The 20577-nt window shown below is 40.4% G+C and overlaps 1 protein-coding gene and 1 pseudogene across 1 annotated transcript; both read left to right on the forward strand.

Annotated features, from left to right (window-relative positions):
• LOC116372022 (zinc finger protein 271-like) overlaps positions 1 to 20577 on the forward strand; it is a 100181-nt pseudogene that overhangs the window by 39579 nt on the left and 40025 nt on the right.
• LOC116372020 (zinc finger protein 239-like) lies at positions 7671 to 13207 on the forward strand. The gene is made up of 2 exons (XM_031821088.1): positions 7671 to 7940; positions 12079 to 13207. Exons 1-2 carry the CDS (start codon positions 7835 to 7837, stop codon positions 12708 to 12710), a joined length of 738 nt encoding a protein of 245 aa, XP_031676948.1. The 5' UTR covers positions 7671 to 7834; the 3' UTR covers positions 12711 to 13207.

Below are 20577 nucleotides of genomic sequence, written 5' to 3' on the forward strand. Positions count from 1 at the left end.
ACTTTGTCTGGACTTTGTGCCCGCACCTTCGGATTACTGGACTAAACGTGCGAACAAAAAGGGGGTTTTTGGTCATAAAGAGGGACATTATCGAACAAAACAAACATTTATTGTTTAACATGGAGACCTGGGAGTGCCACCAGATGATCAGAGGTAAGTGATTAATTTTAATCGCTATTTCTGACTTTTGTGACACCTCTCCTTGGTTGGAAAATGACTGTATGGTTCTGTGGCTAGGGGCTGACCTAACAATTGTTTGGTGTGCTTTCGCCGTAAAGCCTATTTGAAACAGGACAATATGGATGGATTTACAACAAGTTTATCTTTAAAATGGTGTATAATACTTGTATGTTTGAGGAATTTTAATTATGGGATTTCTGTTGTTTTTAATCTGGCGCCCTGCAATTTCACTGGCTGTTGTCGAGGTGGGACGCACTTGTACCAGAGAGGTTAACAAGAAATTTGTGGAGTGGCTGAAAAACGAGTTTTAAGGACTCCAAACTAAGTGTATGTAAACTTTGACTGTGTGTGTGTGTGTGTGTATGTATATATATAAATACATATGCAACTATTTAAACAACTGCATTAGCATGAGAAGTAAAAACTTGTTTTACTTACTGATCAAAAAGTGGATCTTCTCCTTCCAAAAACATTTCTTCCGCGCTGGAATCAAAACTCTGGTCGCTCACAGAGTCCTCATCCATTCCTTCTGTGTCACTCTCCTGGTCAATTTCTGCAATAATATCATCAAAATGATTATACTTGGACTGAGATTTAGCTTTTCCACTCTTAGTAACCATGTTTAACTTTTTCAGACTTGAGAAGTCTGTAGAAGAGAACGAACTGCTGTGAAACGTAAACTACCGTGCATCTGGTTTCCTTTCACCAGAGAATGAACTCTGTTGTGCACAGCTCTAGCATGATGGCTGTTTGTCCTACAAACAGCGTTCACATACTGCTGGAAATCCCAGCTCATTGGCTATCTAGCTAGGTTTCAAAACGATAGGTGGTCATTGGTCCAAGAACCTTCATGGGCTAATTCAGGTCTTGTATAGCCAATACGTAATGTAGAATTATGAAACATGTTTGGTTGCCTTCTAGAGTGTCTGAGGATTGCACAGAAACCGAACTTGACCGTGTTAAGCTATGTTTGATTGCTAAAATTTGATTTCATAAAATTGTTTTGTTGCAAGTTGAGTCGGAATTCATGCAGAATGCTGTTTACAACACGGATCGTGTTAGGATATACATGTCCTTTTGTCAGTTAAAATAACATTAAATTTATCATAAATACAGTGTAGACATTGCTAATGTTGAGGCGGAAAATGGCTGATTATCTACATAGAGGCCCATTATTATCTACAGAGGCCCATTATCAGCTAATCCAAGTTTATCATTTTAAAATGCGAATCGAACATTAGAAAACGCTTTTGCAATTATGTTAGCACAGCTGAAAACTGTTGTTCTGATGAAAGAAGCAATAAAACTGGCCTCCTGTAGACTAGTTGAGTATCTGGAGCATCAGCATTTGTGGCTTTGATTGTCAATGTTATTTTAATGGACCAAAAAAAAGATTTTCTTTCAAAAACAAGGACATTTCTAAGTGACCCCAAACTTTTCAACGGTAGTGTATATATAGAAATACATGTTTAACATTTGCACCAATTGATTGGTGAAAAGAACAGGTGGCTAAGTCAAACAAGATTTGTATTAGTCGGGGACAGCCCCACTGGTAAAAGATACTAGTCCATCTTCATGTCAACTAACAGAACTCTGCTGGTTGTCCTGGTAACAGATACCAGTGGGAAGATCTATTATATTTGTTCAAACTAAACTCCAGCACTTACTTTGATGAGTCAAATCTGATCCTTTCTTCTCTTCTCCTCCTCTCACAGTTCCACTCAGCCCCATTGTTTTCCTGCAGTCCACCAGCAGCACAGACAACCTCTTCCTACCCAGCAGTAAGGTGCTACCGGAAGAGGTACGAAACGGGGACTCCGGGAGGGAGGAGGGGCTAGCGTTGTCCTGGTAACCATAAAGAGGGGACACAGACGCATATCATTATGGATGCTAATGTCACTGTTGAAAAAGTGCTTTACAGAAGCCCAGACCAGACCCTGAGAGCAAGCTGTATGCTAGACCAAACCAAGCTGTACCATCTGGTGTTCTTTAAACACTTTAAAGTACTATTTAAGTAGCTTTCCGGGGGATTTGTACTTTACTATTTTTGACTAATTGTACTTTTACTTCACTACATACATAAAGAAAATGTACTTTTTACTCCATACATTTCCCTGACACCCAAAAGTACTCATTACATTTCAAAGGCTTAGCAGGACAGGAAAATGGTCCAATTCACTCACTAATCAAGAGAACATCCCTGGTAATCATTACTGGCTCTGATCTGGCGGACTCACTAAACACACGTTTCAATTGTAGATTGTCAGAGAGTTGGAGTGTTGGCTATCCGTCAATAAAACAAACAAGAAAATGGCACCATCTGGATTGCTTAATATAAGGAATTTGAAATGATTTATATACTTTTGATACTTCAGTATATTTTAACTTTTACTCAAGTAGTATTTTACTGGGTGACTCACTTTTACTTGCATACTTTTCCCACCACTGTGATGCAAATGTAAAAGGGCCGTTCCACAAAATGGGTGCATTTTGCGTCCACTTGATATTTTAAGTAGAAATGCAGTGTATATTATATTTTAAAACCCGGCTATACTAGAATAAGTGCACTTTAATATAGACCACATAGAGAATTCAATAAATCCATCTCTGAAGTTCCAAAAATATATGTACCAATGGCAGATTGCCACTTAATAAACAATTCCTACAGTACTGAACAACATATTCAAGTGTAGAACTTCAGTATAATGCCCCTTTAAAAACAACTGCATAGTTTGTGCCCGTTTTTAAGACAGTACTCACTGGTGGTAATCGGATCTTCAGTCTCATTTTTCACTCCCAAAACGTCTTCCTCTTTTATTGAGATATCCTCCTCTTTTACTCCAAAAGGGTCTTCCTCCTCTTTCAATTTTACGGCATCTTCCTCCTTTTTGATTCTGAAAGGTTCTATCTCTTTTTCCACTTTGACAACCTCGTTCCCATATTCCTCTTTCACTGTAATATCATCCTCTTGTTTCAATGTGATAGCCTCCTTATTCATTATTCAAGCTTCTTTGCCTCCTTTCACCAGTTTCTTTCTCCGTCTAGATTAGTGAGTTTATGCTCCGGGAGATTAGCCTAGTGCAGTATCAATGTAACACATTTGCTAATTTAACAAGCAAATTACGTTTAAATGAACCAGTAGATATGTAAACAGAATTATGTTGAAATCACTAAGAGTAATATACACAAGATTGGTCTAAAGAGCTCCAATGTTTCGGTTTTAGGTTTGCTAGCAAAGCACAACGTGGTTCAATCAGAAGCCTTTTGTCGCTGTTGAAGAAGCCTCCTGTCCCGTCCACTAGATTATACGTCACGTAAGAAGCATCACCTGAAAAATTCATATCGCCATCTGCTGACTGGAGTGGGTAACGCAAATTGGAAAATATGAATTACAATGTTCAGTCTGGCAAGCAATGTCATAAGAAGTCATTTAAAAATAACCAGATGTTATGTTCTTACTTCTTACAGCCAATACTTTCCTCCAGGATTGGCCTGCCTATTAGGCGGGATTAGGTATGTATATAGACTCTTTTTTTCTACTGTGTTATTGACTTGTTAATTGTTTACTCCATGCTTAACTCTGTGTTGTCTGTTCACACTGCTATGCTTTATCTTGGCCAGGTCGCAGTTGTAAATGAGAACTTGTTCTCAACTAGCCTACCTGGTTAAATAAAGGTGAAAAAAATTAATTTAAAAAAGGTAACAGATAGAATAGGGTGGCATACTCTTGAGTTAAATTGACCAAGGCTCATCGCGAACAACACATAACACTTCCTATGGTGGCATATGGGCTATTTAGGCAAGTGTTGGTGTCTCCCATCTCCACAGAGGAACTCTATATCTCTGTCAGAGTGACCATCAGGTTCTTGGTAACCTCCCAGACCAAGGCCCTTCTCCCCTGATTGCGCAGTTTGGCCAGGCGGCCAGCTCTAGGAAGAGCCTTGGTGGTTCCAAACTTTTCCTTTTAAGAACGATGGTAGCCACTGTGTTCTTTGGGAACTTCAATGCAGCATATTTTTTGTTGTTGTCTCCCTTCCCCATATCTGTGCCGGCGCTCTACGGACAATTCCTTCGACTTCATGGCTTGGTTTTTGCTCTGACTTGCGCTATAAACTGTGGGACCTTATATACACATGTTCAATCAACTGAATTTACCACAGGTGGACACCAATGAAGTTCTAGAAACATCTCAAGGATGATCAATGGAAACAAGATTCACCTGAGCTCAATTTCGATTCTCATAGCAAAGGGTCTGAATACTTATGTAAATCAGTTATTTCTGTTTAAAAATACATATACATTTGTAATACTTTCTAAAGGCACTGTATGTATAAACATATATTTTCCTTTGTGTTCCACTAACCCTATCACCCCTTCCCTAATTGGAGGAAACTAATGAACAACTTTCAGGCTTCTATGTCCAGCTTATACATACTATGTACATTTTACAGACAATGTGTTATACAATAGTTATATTTAGTTTGTTTTTAATCCTATCCTTCAGTTACCCTAAACCTCTCCCATCTATCTCTGAAGACCATCCAGTCCTATCCTTCAGTTACCCTAAACCTCTCCCATCTATCTCTGAAGACTCAGATTAGCCTTGTTAAAATCCCCAGCTACAATGAATGCAGCCTCCGGATAAATGGATTCCAGTTTGCAAAGAGTCAAATAAAGTTCGTTCAGAGCCATCGATGTGTCTGCTTGGGGGGAATATATACGGCTGTGATTATAATCGAAGAGAATTCCCTTGGTAGATAATGCGGTCGACATTTGATTGTGAGGAATTCTAAATCAGGTGAACAGCAGGACTTGAGTACCTGTATGTTGTTATGATCACACCACACCACGTCACTAACCATGAAGCATACGCCCCCGCCCCTCTTCTCACCAGAAAGATGTTTGTTTCTGTCGGCGCGATGCGTGGAGAAACCAGCGGGCTGCACTGATTCTGATAGCGTCTCTCCAGTGAGCCATGTTTCCGTGAAGCAAAGAACGTTACAGTCTCTGATGTCCCTCTGGAATGCTACCCTTGCTCGGATTTCATCAACCTTGTTGTCAAGAGACTGGACATTGCCGAGAAGAATGCTAGGGAGTGGTGCACGATGTGCCCGTCTCCGGAGTCTGACCAGAAGACCGCTCCGTTTCCCCCTTTTACGAAGTCCTTTTTTGGGTCGCCGGCTGGGATCCATTCCGTTGTCCTGGGTGAAAGGCAGAACACAGGATCCGCTTCGCGAAAGTCATATTCTTGGTCGTACTGATGGTGAGTTGACGCTGCTCTTATGTTCAGTAGTTCTTCTCGACTGTATGTAATGAAACCTAAGATGACCTGGGGTACTAATGTAAGAAATAACACGTAAAAAAAACAAAAAACGGCATCGTTTCCTAGGAACGCGAAGCGAGGCGGCCATCTCTGTCGGCGCCGGAAGTAACTCAATGTGGATGGTATATACAGGATGTACCGGTACAGAGTCAATGTGGAGGCTGTATACAGGAGGTACCATTACAGAGGTAATGTACAGCAGGCAGGAGGTACCGGTACAGCATCAATGTGGAGGGTATATACAGGAGGTACCGGTACAGAGTCAATGTGGAGGCTATATACAGGAGGTACCATTACAGAGTCAATGTGGAGGCTATATACAGGAGGTACCGGTACAGCATCAATGTGGAGGCTGTATACAGGAGGTACCGGAACAGAGTCAATGTGGAGGCTATATACAGGAGGTACCATTACAGAGTCAATGTGGAGGCTATATACAGGAGGTACCATTACAGCGTCAATGTGGAGGCTGTATACAGGAGGTACCGGAACAGAGTCAATGTGGAGGCTATATACAGGAGGTACCGGAACAGAGTCAATGTGGAGGCTATATACAGGAGGTACCATTACAGAGTCAATGTGGAGGCTATATACAGGAGGTACCTGAACAGAGTCAATGTGGAGGCTATATACAGGGGGTACCGGAACAGAGTCAATGTGGAGGGTATATACAGGAGGTACCGGAATAGAGTCAATGTGCGGGGACACAGGTGAGTCGAGGGATTCATTTTAAGCTGCATTTGCTCTATTGTTTACAGTATGATTTGTATCGTATAGAGCGCGGCTTTAAGGGAAAAGTATGGTCACATCTAATAAAAACGAATGTGAAAAATGAACAGAGTATTAACAGAAATGTGTTTTAACACACTACCTATTCGTAGAAGTATTTATTCATCATCCACATATTCATATTAAGCTTCTACGTCTGTGTACAGGAAAGTATTATTTGAAAGACGTAAGGGAAAATGTATCAGCTTATTGTTAAATTATTATCACGTTCTTTCCAACACAAAAAGTGTAGTACCTATTGTTTCCAAACTGCGTTACCCACTCCAGCCAGCAGATGGCGATGGGCGTCTTTCAGGTGATGCTTCTTGCGTTACGTATAATAGACTGGACGGAACGCTTCTTCAGGAACAACAAAGCGCCAACTCTTTCAACCACCTCGGTAGCCTGCTAGACAACATAAAACTGAAAGATTGATTCTTTAGACCATGTTATTGTACATGAGCTAATCTCAGTGTTTTAGACTAATTTCGGTTGACGTATCTACTGGTGAACTGTAACCTAATGTTCTTGTTAAATTTGCAAACTTGTTAAAGATTGATACTGAGGTTAGCACTAGGCTAGTCGCTAATGCTAGCTAGCTAACATCCCTGACCATGAGCTCACTAAACTACTCCTCCCTTGCTAATGAAGAGGGGGTCTGCTGTTTGGAGAAAGAATCTTTCAGAATGAAAAAGGAGGAAGAGGAGGCTGTTATTGTGAAAGAAGAGAAAGAACCTTTTAGAGAGGAAGAGGATGCAATCTTAATAAACGTGAAGGAGGAAGACGTTTTGAGAGTGAAAAAGGAGGAGACAGAAGATCCGATTGACACCAGTGAGTACTGTCTTAAAAACAGGGACACAAACTATGCAGTTGTTGAACTAATGTGGGGTTTTTAATCGGCATTCTTACTGTAGGAATTGTTAAATGGTCGATCTGCCATTGGTTCATATACTTTTGGGACTTTTCAAATAGATGTATTGAATTCTCCATGTGGTCTACATTAAAGTTCCCCTCATCTAGTATAACTAGTATAATCTTTTAAAATTCCATATTGGTGCATATGTTCTACTTAAAATATAAAAAAGGCACCCATTTTGTGGAACAAACCTTTTACATTTGCAGCACATATTTTTTTAGGAAATCAAGATGAAAGTGTCCATTTTAGGCTCTTTTTAGACATATTCATGCCTCTTGTAAGACTCTGTGATTGCAATAGAAGATCATAAGTTTACCATCTGTTTGATGTTCTCATTCACACAGGAGAGAGACATGACTATAGTGGATCCTCTGCGGAGCCTCAACAACATCCTGATGCTGACGAGGCAGAGAAGAGTCTCTCCAGATCAGAACACCAGATGGTACAGCTTGGTCTGGTCTAGCATACAGCTTGCTTTATCGGCTTGGGCTGGGTTTCTGTAGAGCACTTTATGACAACAGTGACATCAGCATCCATAATGATATGTGTCTGTGTCCCCTCTTTATGGTTACCAGGACAATGCTAGCCCTTCCTCCCCCCCGGAGTCCCCGTGTCGTGCCTCTCCCGGTAGCACCTTACTACTGGGTATGAAGAGGTTGTCTGTGCTGCTGGTGGACTGCAGGAAAACAACGGGGCTGAGTGGAACTGTGAGCGGAGGAGAACAGATGAAAGGATCAGATTTGACACATCAAAGTAAGTGCTGTAGTTTAGTTTGAACAAATACAATAGATCTGCCCACTGGTATCTGCTCCCAGGACAACCAGTGGAGTTCTGTTAGTTGACAGGAAGATAGACTGGTGGATATGGATGTCATGAATATCATAACACTGAAAAAGGATTCGTACAATGAAAAGAGAGAAACCAATAGACCATATAAAACCTTGATGAAAGTTAGCTTTAGAGAGAAAATTTCAAGATGATCCAATGTAAGGTGCTTGTTTTACAAAAACTTATCCTTAAAACATTATGGATATTACATTGCCTGTCCCAGTCAACCCCCCTGTCTTTACAAGACTGTTGAACAGGCAAACTAAACTCTAGACACTGTTAATTAATTAACTAATACTGAGGAAAGCTGTGATCAGGCTTATAGGGAAGGACATTCAATAAACACAGCACTTAAAAATGACTGACTGGCTGAGAGAAATTGATGATGATAAAAATATTTTGGGCTGTTTTGTTAGACTTCAGTGCGGCTTTTGACATTATCGATCGTAGTCTGCTGCTGAAAAAACGTATGGCTTTACACCCCCTGCTATATTGTGGATAGAAATAGAGGGTCCAGATTGTCAAGTCATTACAGCTATGGCCTTTGTCTTTCACCTGGAGTTGTTTGTTTATGCCTGAGAAAAAAACACCTTTCAACTCAGCAAAAAAATGTACGTATCTTTTCAGGGCCCTGTCTTTCAAAGATTATTGGTAAAAAATCAAAATAACGTCACAGATCTTTATTGTAAAGGGTTTAAACACTGTTTCCCATGCTTCAATGAACCATAAACGATTAATGAACATGCACCTGTGGAACGGTCGTTAAGACACCAACAGCTTGCAAAAGGTAGGCAATTAAGGTTACAGTTATGAAAACTTAGGACACTAAAGAGGCCTTTCTACTGAATCTGGAAACACCAAAAGAAAGATGCCCAGGGTCCCTGCTCAACCGTGTGAATGTGCCTTAGGCATGCTGCAAGGAGGCATGAGGACTGCAGATGTGGCCAGGGAAATAAATTGCAATGTCTGTACTGTGAGACGCCTAAGACAGCGCTACAGTGAGACAGGACGGACAGCTTATCGTCCTCGCAGTGGCAGACCACGTGTAACAACACCTGCACAGGATCGGGACATCCGACCATCACACCTGCGGAACAGGTACAGGATGGCAACAACAACTGCCCAAGTTACACCAGGAACGCACTATCCCTCCATCAGTGCTCAGACTGTCCTCAATAGGCTGAGAGAGGCTGGACTGAGGGCTTGCAGGCCTGTTGTAAGGCAGGTCCTCACCAGACATCACTGGCAACAACGTCGCCTCTGGGCACAAACCCACCGTCACAAAAAGTCACGGTTTTGTCTCCAGGGGTGATGGTCGGATTCGCGTTTATCGTCAAAGAAATGAGCATTACTCTGGAGCGGGATCGATTTGGAGATTATTTATTTATTTTTATTTTACCTTTATTTAACTAGGCAAGTCAGTTAAGAACAAATTCTTATTTTCAATGACGGCCTAGGAACAGTGGGTTAACTGCCTGTTCAGGGGCAGAACGGCAGATTTGTATCTTGTCAGCTCGGGGATATGAACTTGCAACCTTTCGGTTACTAGTCCAACGCTCTAACCACTAGGCTACTACCCTGGCTCCCCAGATACTGACTGTTACTTTTGATTTTGACCCCCCCCCCCCTTTGTTCAGGGACACATTATAACATTTCAGTTAGTCACATGTCTGTGGAACTTGTTCAGTTTATGTATGTTGTTGAATCTAATGTTCCAACAAATATTTACACATCTTAAGTTTGCTGAAAATAACGCATTTGACAGTGAGAGGATGTTTCTTTTTTTTGCTGAGATTAGATTGGCGAGGGGGAAAAACAATTTAATCCATTTTAGAAGAATGCTGAAATGTAACAAAATATGGAAAAGGTGAAGGGGTCTGAATACTTAACGAATGCACTATGTCTGTGTGTATACTGAACCAAAATATAAACAGCAATTTCAATGATTTACAGCTCATATAAGTCAGTCATTGTAAATAAATCTATTAGGCCCTAATCTATGGACTTTACATGACTGGGCAGGGGAGCAGCCATTGGTGGGCCCTGGAGGGCATAAGCCCACCCATTGCGGAGCCAGGCCCAGCCAATCAGGATGAGTTTTTCCCCACAAAAGGGCTTCATTACAAATAGAAATAAAACTCGGGTGGCTGGTCTCAGAGGATGTGGAGGTCCTGGGCTGGCGTTGTTCGTTATATGTGGTCTGTGGTTGTGAGGCCAGTTGGATGTACTGCCAAATTCTCTCAAATGACGTTGGAGGCAGCTTCGGGCAGAGAATTGAACATTCAATTATCTGGTAACTGCTCTAGTGGATATTCCTGCAGTCAACATGCCAATTGCACACTCCCTCAAAACTTGAGACATCTGTGGCATTGTGTTGTGTGACAGAACTGCATATTTTAGTGGCCTTTTATTCTCCCCAGCACAAGGTGCACCTGTGTAATGATCATGCTGTTTAATCAGCTTGATATGCCACACCTGTCAGGTGGATGAATTAACTTGGCAAAGGAGACATGTTTACTAACAGGGATGTAAACAAATTTGTGTTCAACATTTTTGAGTAATAAGCTGTTGTGCATATGGAAAAATTCTGGGGTCTTTTATTTCAGCTCATGAAAAATGGGACCAACACTTCACATGTTGTGTTTTATATATTTTTTGCAACATCTACCCCAAAATAATTTTTGCTTTACACAAACTATCAATGACATTTGTGATAGTCAAAATGTACAACATTTGTGAACATTTATTCAATATTGATTAATGATTGCAATAATGAAGCTGTTGACCCCACACTCTTGAGTGTGTTGTCGAGAGCTTAACTTTGAATGAAAAACAGAGCTCTTATAAATGCTTAGTCAGGGCTGTTTCCACCCCTCCCATGCTGATTGGGGGGCATCACAAGCCATCCTGGGTTCATCCTATGGTCATCTGCACCTGGTGTGGTTTTAACCCCCCAACCCGGCTTTAGGTTTTTATCAGTAAGTAATGAATCAATTGTCAGCTCAAGCTCCAGAGGCCCAACTCAGTCCCATAGACACAGATGAGAGAGTACCCATCAAAGCTATTCGATGGCTAAACAGTATTAATACAATCTTGTAATTTTTCTCAGTGTCCACCCTATCGACAACAGGGAAATATTACTGGTGTGCTTTGTGTCTTTCTCCAATGTAAAAAAATATATAAAAATGGACATTCCTGCAGTCAGCATGCCAATTTTACGCTCCCTCTGAGACATCTGTGGCATTGTTGTGACAAAACTGCACATTTTAGAGTGGCCTTTTATTTTCCCCAGCACAAGGTGCACCTGTGTAATAATCAAGCTGTTCAATCAGCTTCTTGATATTCCACACCTGTCAGGTGGATGGATTATCTTGGCAGAAAATATGTGTTAACTAACAGGGATGTAAAACATTCTGCAATCTTTTTTTCAGCTCATTAAACATCCAACACTTTACATGTTGCGTTTATAATTTGTTTATTGTAGTTACTATCAGTTTTAGGAACATCTTTCCAAATATTTCACCTTATTTTTTACTTTACCCAAAATATGACATCATCGATAGTCAAAATGTTGAAAACCTGTGAACGTCTAAATAAGAAATTGGGCCATTTAAACATTGTGTCGAACCCTTTCAACAACGGGGAGATGTTACTGATGTGCTTTGTGTCTTCGATGTAAAAACAAGTTTTTGACTATTACACAAAATTACTTCTTTAGTTATTTTATGTTTAAGGAAGTGTGTAGGTCACATTCTGTATCATACAGCTATGAAAGTTATATATTTAGAACCACCTGTTCAATTGGAATCCAGCGACGTCTGTGTCTTCAGTGTCCTAGAACTGTTTAGTTTTTTTGTGTTCTGACTTGTAAAACAGGATGAATAAAATAAGTAGTGTAAACACCAGGAAGCTCTACATTTGTTTTAAAATCACACTAAGTTTGTTAAAACTGGCCTCAGGTTATTGAGAGATCTGATTAGGATTTACTCTCGTAGCACTGTTGTTTTATGATGTGGAGGTTTCATTCGGGTATCTATTTTAAAAAATTAACTGTCTTTGGCAGGAGAAAGACCAGACTCAGTGGAACCAGAGCCAGGGACGTCCAAACCCGCAAGACGACACCAGTGCTCCCACTGTGAAAAGGGTTGTAACCGGTTATGGGACCTGAAACAACATGAGAGAATACACACAGGGGAGAAGCCATACCACTGCTCCCAGTGTGGAGAGTGTTTCTACTGGTCAAGGGATCTGAAAAAACATGAGAGAATTCACACAGGGGAGAAGCCTTATCACTGCTCCCAGTGTGGAAAGTGTTTCTACTGGTCAGGGGATCTGAAAAAACATGAGAGAATTCACACAGGGGAGAAGCCTTACCACTGCCCCCAGTGTGGAAAGATGTTTAAATGGAAGGGGAACCTGAAATCCCATGAGAGAATTCACTCAGGGGAGAAGCCTTATCATTGCTCACAATGTGGAAAGATGTTTTACCAAAAAGGACACCTGAAAGCTCATGAGACATTTCACACAGGGGAGAAGCCTTACCACTGCCCCCAGTGTGGAAAGGGTTTTAACGATTTGGGGAAGCTGAAACGGCACGCGAGAATTCACACAGGGGAGAAGCCTTACCACTGCTCCCAGTGTGGCAAGTGTTTTAACCAGTTAGGGAGCCTGAAACGACATGAGAAAATACACTGAGGGGAGATGTATTACCACTCCTACCAGGGTGCAAAGCTTTTGCCCATTTAGGAAGCCTGAAAGAACATGACACAGAGGAGAAGACTTACAAAAGCTCAGACTTTGGGAAAACATATTACTCATAACAATCACTTAAACGTCATTAGAGAATCCACACAGGAGAGAGAAATTACTTCTCTTAGCATGTATATTGATATTTCACATCTCATTGACTCACAACTCATCAGAGAACATACACAGTGCTCCCGTTGTCTTATATTGTTGCCTTATAATGTGTTTACCTGTTTTTACCAGATGAAATTGCTTCTTCCAATTATTGATAAACATGTACCTATTAAGAAACTGACTGTTAGAACTGTTCCATGGATTGATGAGGAATTTAAAAACTGTATGTTTGAAAGAGTTTGGGCAAAATGAGTGGCTAATAAGTCTGGCTGCACATCTGGCTGGCTTACATACTGCTAATTGAGAAATGATGTGACCAAACTAAAATAATACATTTTATTAGGAAGCCAAGATCAATGATATAAAGAATGATGAAAAAAACTTGTAAAAAAAACATCATGAAAGAAAAGCAGTGCAAGTTTTGAATTTTGTAAAGTTACTGTGGGAGAGGTGGAACAATTGTTATCGATCAATAATGACAAACCTCCTGGCATTGAAGACTTAGGAGTGGCTATAGAGTCAGCTACTGTCCTCAGTAGCTTTCCATCTATCTGTCATTTTTTATATGAGCCAAGAGGAAAGTCTTTGTCCTCAGACCTGGATGGAAGCCAAAGTAATTCCATTACCCAAGAGTGGTAAAGCGGCCTTTACTGGTTCTAACAGCGGAACTATAAGCTTGCTGCCAGTTCTTAGCAACCTGTTGGAAAACATTGTGTTTGAACAAATACAATGCTATTTCTCTGTAAACAAATGAACAACAGACTTTCAGCATGCTTATAGAGAAGGGCACTCAACATATACTGCACTGACACAAATGACTGATGATTGGTTGAGAGAAATTGATAACAAGAATATTGTGGGAGCCCTATTGTTAGATTCCAGTGCAGCCTTTGATATTATTGACCTTAACCTGTTGTTTAAGAATGTTTGTGCTATGGCTTTTCAACCTCTGCCATAATGTGGATTCAGAGCTATCTATCTCATAGAACTCAGAGGGTTTTTAATGGAAGCTTCTCTAATGTCAAACATATGAAGTGTGATGTACCGCAGGGCAGCTCTCTAGGCCCTCTACTCTTTTCTATTTTTACCAATGGCCTGCCACTGGCATTAAACAAAGCATGTGTGTCCATGTATGCTGATGATTCAACTATATAAGCACCAGCAACCATAGCTAATGAAGTCACTGAAACTCTTAACAAATAGTTGCAGTCTATTTTGGAATGCATGGCCAGTAATAATCTGGTCCTGAACCTCTCTAAAACTAAGAGCATTGTATTTGGTACAAATCATTCCTCAAGTTCTAGACCTCAGCTGAATCTGGTAATGAATTGTGTGGCTGTTGAACAAGTTGAGGAGACTAAATTACTTGGCATTACCTTAGATTGTAAACTGTCATGGTCAAAACATATAGATTCAATGGTTGTAAAGCTGGGGAGAGGTCTAGCCATAATAAAGAGATGCTCTGCTTTTTTGACACTACTCTCCACAAAGCAAGTTCTGCAGGCTCTAGTTTTGTCTAATCTTGATTATTGTCCAGTCGTGTGGTCCAGTGCTGCAAGGAAATACCTAGTAAAGCTGCAGCTGGCCCAGAACAGAGCGGCTGTCACGCCCTGGCCATAGAGAAGCTTTTATTCTCTATGTTGGTTAGGCCAGGGTGTGACTAGGGTGGGACTTCTATGTTCCTTTTTCTGTGTTTTTGTATTTCTTTGTTTTTGGCCGAGTGTGGTTCCCAATCGGAGGCAGCTGTCTATCGTTGTCTCTAATTGTGAATCATACTTAGGCAGCCTTTTTCCACCTGTGTTTTTTGGGTAGTTGTTTTCTGTATAGTTGATTTGCCTTACAGAACTGTTCGTTCTTCTCTTTGTTATTTTGTTTGAATGTTTTTTGATTAAATAAAAATCATGAACACTTACCACGCTGCGCTTTGGTCCATGCCTTCCGACGAGAGACGTGACAATTGTGTCATGTTTTGTGTTGACCGCAGGAGGGGTAGCTGCTGCTTTTGCAACAGCTAATGGGGATCCTAGTAAAATACCAAATACCAAACTCTGTTGTTCTCTCTGAGCTCAAATAAAGAATCTTGGTTTGACATGGACTCCAGCAGATCCTTATATTATAATATCCACTACAACTCACCCACAGATTGCTGTTTCATGATGGTCTCAATGAAGAGTTCGTCATTCCACTTTCCTGTGGGCTTTTACAAGCCTCCCACTGGTTGAATAAACATTGTTTCCACGTCAAATTAAAAAACATGCTTAACATTGATGAACCTTCACTATCTTCATCCCTAAACTATCAACATTAACTATTGTCTATTGTTATTCTCAATGACATTCCTGGCCTTATGAAATCCTAGCTAAATACAATGTTCCCACCCGTTTTCATGTCTTTGGTTATGCAAACATTTGTTTATTCGATTATATTTCTCATTAAGATGAATATAGTTTTAATTCTGCATGGGTCACGCATTGCTTTGGTCATGTGGTCCCTTATGGGTCAATGATTTTAATTAGAATATAGCAATTATGCTCTCCTCAATCACTTACAGTTTCTTTGGAAAGTATTCAGACCCCTTGACTTTTAGGTTTAGGTCATCAGTAAAGGGGACATCTTAAATATTACAATGACCCTTTCAAAGACAGACATCCCCCGGACCTCCCCCTATAACTATTTTTAAAAGGGTAAAAATGATCTGTTTTCTACAGCATTAAGATCAGGGCATTGTGATGCCCACTCCAATACCTTGACTTTGTTGTCCTTAAGCCATTTTGCCACAACTTTGGAAGTATGCTTGGCGTCATTGTACATTTGGAAGACCCATTTGCGACCAAGCTTTAACTTCCTGACTGATGTCTTGAGATGTTGCTTCAATATATTCACGTAATTTTCCAACCCCATGATGCCATCTATTTTGTGAAGTGCCCCAGTCCTTCCTCCAGCGAAGCACCCCCACAACATGATGCTGCCACCTGTGTGCTTCACGGTTGGGACGGTGTTCTTCGGCTTGCAAGCATCCCCCTTTTTCCTCCGATCATAACGATGGTCATTATGGCCAAACAGTTCTATTTTTGTTTCATCAGACCAGAGGACGCCTTCAGGCATTTGGAAATCGCTCCCAAGGATGAACCAGACTTGTGGAGGTCTACCATTTTTTTCTGAGATCTTGGCAGATTTGTATTTATTTTCCCATGATTATCAAGTAAAGAGGCACTGAGTTTCAAGGTAGGTCTTGAAATACATACACAGGTGCTCTTCCAATTGACTCAGGATGTCAATTAGCCTATCAGAAGCTACGAAAGCTATGACATAATTTTCTGGAATTTTCCAAGGCTGTTTCAAGGCAGAGTCAATTTAGTGTATGTAAACATCTGACCCACTGGGATTGTGAAATAGTCTGTCTGTAAACAATTGTTGAAAAAATGACTTGTGTCATTAACACAGATGTCCTAACCGACTTGCCAAAACTATAGTTTGTTAACAAGAAATGTGTAGAGTGGTTGAAAAATGAGTGCACTGTCGGATCTAGAAGCATAAGCATTTCACTACACTCACAATAACATCTGCTAACCATGTGCATGTGACCAATAACATCTGCTAACCATGTGTATGTGACCAATAACATCTGCTAACCATGTGTATGTGACCAATAACATCTGCTAACCATGTATATGTGACCAATAACATCTGCTAACCAGGAATATCTGACCAATAACATCTGCTAACCATGTGTATGTGACCAATAACATCTGCTAACCATGTGTATGTGACCAATAACATCTGCTAACCATGTGTATGTGACCAGTAACATCTGCTAACCATGTGTATGTGACCAATAACATCTGCTAACCATGTGTATTTGACCAATAACATCTGCTAACTATGTATATGTGACCAATAACATCTGCTAACCATGTGTATGTGACCAATAACATTCCATGTGATGATGTTTGATCAATGTGGAAACGGATTGGATTTGTAAAAATCCATCAACATAAGGTATTTTTATTAATTTTCACACAACTGGTAACCGCTGACTGGTGACATTTTGTGTTTCACCCTACTGGCAACCTAAATCCAATGACAGGTGGACATTTTGTGTTGATTTCATGTTGAATTCACTTTAGTTGACGAATCAAAGAAATGTAAATAGAAACAAGATGTTGAACGGACGTCTGTACCCAGTGGGCTGGTTTGAATAAGCGGCAGGTGTTGGATCAATATCCACATTAGTAGCTAAATTTCCATGCAATTTGCGACAGATTTTCATGTGAATATTCTCAAATCTGCATGAAACAATATACGCATTTTTCCACCGGAAATGTTTGCATCAAACAGGTTTATTGCGGATAAAAGTCTTTGCGTGATGACGTAAGGCACGGAAAAAAAGTTTTCCTGTTGAATTCCCATGTACTGAGTGAAAAATGCAAGTTGAATGGGTTTCCATTGCATTTTCAACTCTACTGATGGTTTTGAAAAACCGTTGAGTTATATAGCAAAAGTCCTCTTGTCCCGTGCACTGTAGCCAACAGCTCAAAGATACAGTGCTGGTAGGCTACCGACATGATGAGATTATTATGGATAAGAGCGACATTATTTTATTTGTCAAATGGCAACCAAGCATCAATCATCATCATTTCACCAGAAGACCCTCAAAATGTATTGGAAAGGAGCATCAAGCTCATCACGTGCACTTTCACCACCCTGTGAAGTTCATCATTTATTTACTCTGTAGCCTAATAAACTGCATGGGTTCCCAAGTCGTAGTGGGCGGACCACACAATATATCATCGCGTGACTCCAAGTTAACTAAGACATTATCGTTATAAAATCAATATTTGCGCATAAAGGATTAATACCGCCAATTCTCGTTTATACATTTTTACTGACACAAAAAGACCCCACCATGTCAAACGAAGTAACAAATCGTCTGTCGGCATTTATAAAAGTATACAGGCATATCCTGTTTCCATCAGCCCGGTCATGACTTTGGAAATGGTTGGATCAATATCCACCTTCATGATATGGATGAAGCCTGATTTGGAATGTCTGAGTAGTTCTATCTGATGTCATAATAAACTCCTCTGATAATCAAGTGATATTTGGAATGTCTGAGTAGTTCTATCTAATGTCATAATACACTCCTCTGATAATCAAGTGATATTTGGAATGTCTGAGTAGTTCTATCTGATGTCATAATACACTCCTCTGATAATCAAGTGATGTTCACATGTGATGCATTTGCTCCATTGTTTACATTTAAGTTGGAGGCCCACTCTGATGATGTATGTCTTACATAGTGGGGCTTTAAAGGAATAGTATGGTGACATCTTAGTGGGACTTGAAATTAATAGGATTATTAATCAAAAACTCCTATAGCAACAATACACTGTGGCTTTGACTTCAAGAGAACGGGCTGATGGGTGGTGGTGCTACTCTATAGGTAAAACTGTCCAGTATGAATGTTCAATACACACAATAGGTTGATCAGTAGGTGCTAGCTTAGTTAGCGGTGCGCGCTAAATAGCCTTTCAATCGGTGACGTCACTTGCTCTGAGACCTTGAAGTAGTGTTTCCCCTTGCTCTGCAAGGGCCGCGGCTTTTGGGTAACGAGCGATGGGTAACCATGCTTCGTGGGTGGCTGTTGTGGATGTGTGCAGAGGGTCCTTGGTTCGCTCCCGGGTATGGGCGAGTGGATGGTCTAAAGTTATACTGTTACATAGGCAGTTAGCTGCTTAGCCGCACAGCTCGCTAACACAGCTCATATCAACAAAGTCAAAATGGACTCCAGGCCTGGTAGTGGCAGCAGTGCACAACAACCACTGTTTACCCGAGCTTCCTGGGTGAAAAATAAGTTGGCTATATAAAGAGGGCACGACAAAACCTATTCCCCCTCAGGAGACTGAAAAGGTTTGGCATGGGTCCTCAGATCACAACGCAGGGCCAGACGGATTACAAGGACGTGTACTCCATGCTGGAAAATGATGGTGGGCACACAAAATATTGACACTTTGGGCCCAATTTGGACATTTTCACTTAGGGGTGTACTCACTTTTGTTGCCAGCGGTTTAGACATTAATGGCTGTGTGTGGAGTTATTTTGAGGGGACAGCAAATTTACACTGTTATACAAGCTGTACACTCACTACTTTACATTGTAGCAAAGTGTAATTTCTTCAGTGTTGTCACATGAAAAGATATACTTAAATATTTACAAAAATGTGAGGTGTGTACTCACAAAATCATACAATGTGATTTTCTGGATTTTTGTTTTAGATTCCGTCTCTCACAGTTGAAGTGTACCTATGATAAAAATGACAGACCCCTACATGCTTTTCTACATGCTTTTCTACATGCTTTGTAAGTAGTAAAACCTGCAAAATCGACAGTGTATCATATACTTGTTCTCCCCACTGTGTATAAATATATATACAGTGCGGCAAAAAAGTATTTAGTCAGCCACCAATTGTGCATTTTCTCCCACTTAAAAAGATGAGAGAGGCCTGTCATTTTCATCATAGGTACACTTCAACTATGACAGACAACCACTAGTCATGAGTGCACACGATTTGGTTTAATTTGAAGTGATCTATTTGAAGATATTTCTGTCAGAGTTTACATTGTAGGGGATAGGCTGGCTAGCCAGGTCCTCCATATTACTTCACAGCCTGTAAAAAAAACAATTCTGACATGACTTCGGCATTCTTTGGAATTCTGATCGGTTTTATGTACTGGAAAAATAGAAAAGAGAGGTGTAACTTTGCATTGGGACTTGTGATGCTATACTAATGCAGATCCATATGTTACATGTGGTTACATTTAGCTACCTTCACTTTAAGGGAGTTGTATGGCCACATTTAGATGTGAAAAAATAACAGACAGAGAAAACCATTTCTATTCTAACAGTATTTGGGTCATTCTTGAGCTCTGGTAATATTTCAGTCCCACTGACTGATTCTGTATATATATTGAAATGTCCAGTATAATGAATTGAAATAAATATAGAATTAATTTAAACCTTGTTATTACAATTCATTTTTACTAATTAATATTAAAATGAGAAGCGTAAACAGTGGAGAACAGCATACAAAAGAAGCAAGGAGAGGAACTTGACCACTACATTCTTAACTTTCATTCATAGGCTACGTTGCTACCTCATGATGGGTATAGGGGAAATGTTGGTATCATGTAGCAGTCTAAACCTATCGCTGTTACATGATGGGTATAGGGGAAATGTTAGTATCATGTAGCAGTCTAAACCTATCACTGTTACATGATGGGTATAGGGGAAATGTTAGTATCATGTAGTAGCCTAAACCTATCGCTGTTACATGATGGGTATAGGGGAAATGTTAGTATCATGTAGTAGCCTAAACCTATCGCTGTTACATGATGGGTATAGGGGAAATGTTAATATCATGTAGTAGCCTAAACCTATCGCTGTTACATGATGGGTATAGGGGAAATGTTAATATCATGTAGTAGTCTAAACCTATCGCTGTTACATGAACGGAATATGAATGACAGTCATCTAATATGCTGTAATAGAAATAAGGCCATGAATAAACAAATCGTCCTGCCTCATCTTAAACGGCACTGACCACCACTGTTTGGGTGGTGGACCACTCTTGGTACACATGGGAAACTGTTGAGCTGAAAAACTCAGCAGCGTTGCAGTTCTTGACACAAACCGGGGCGCCTGG

Source organism: Oncorhynchus kisutch, unplaced genomic scaffold, assembly GCF_002021735.2.
Source record: "Oncorhynchus kisutch isolate 150728-3 unplaced genomic scaffold, Okis_V2 scaffold3840, whole genome shotgun sequence".
In the NCBI taxonomy this organism is placed as follows: Eukaryota; Metazoa; Chordata; class Actinopteri; order Salmoniformes; family Salmonidae; genus Oncorhynchus; species Oncorhynchus kisutch.

Excerpts from the sequence above, each read along its gene's own strand:
- LOC116372020 (XM_031821088.1), top strand. The coding sequence starts at position 7,835 with ATGAAGAGGTTGTCTGTGCTGCTGGTGGACTGCAGGAAAACAACGGGG. Across the intron at positions 7,941-12,078 it reads ATCAGATTTGACACATCAAA|GAGAAAGACCAGACTCAGTG; the intron begins GTAAGTGCTGTA and ends TGTCTTTGGCAG.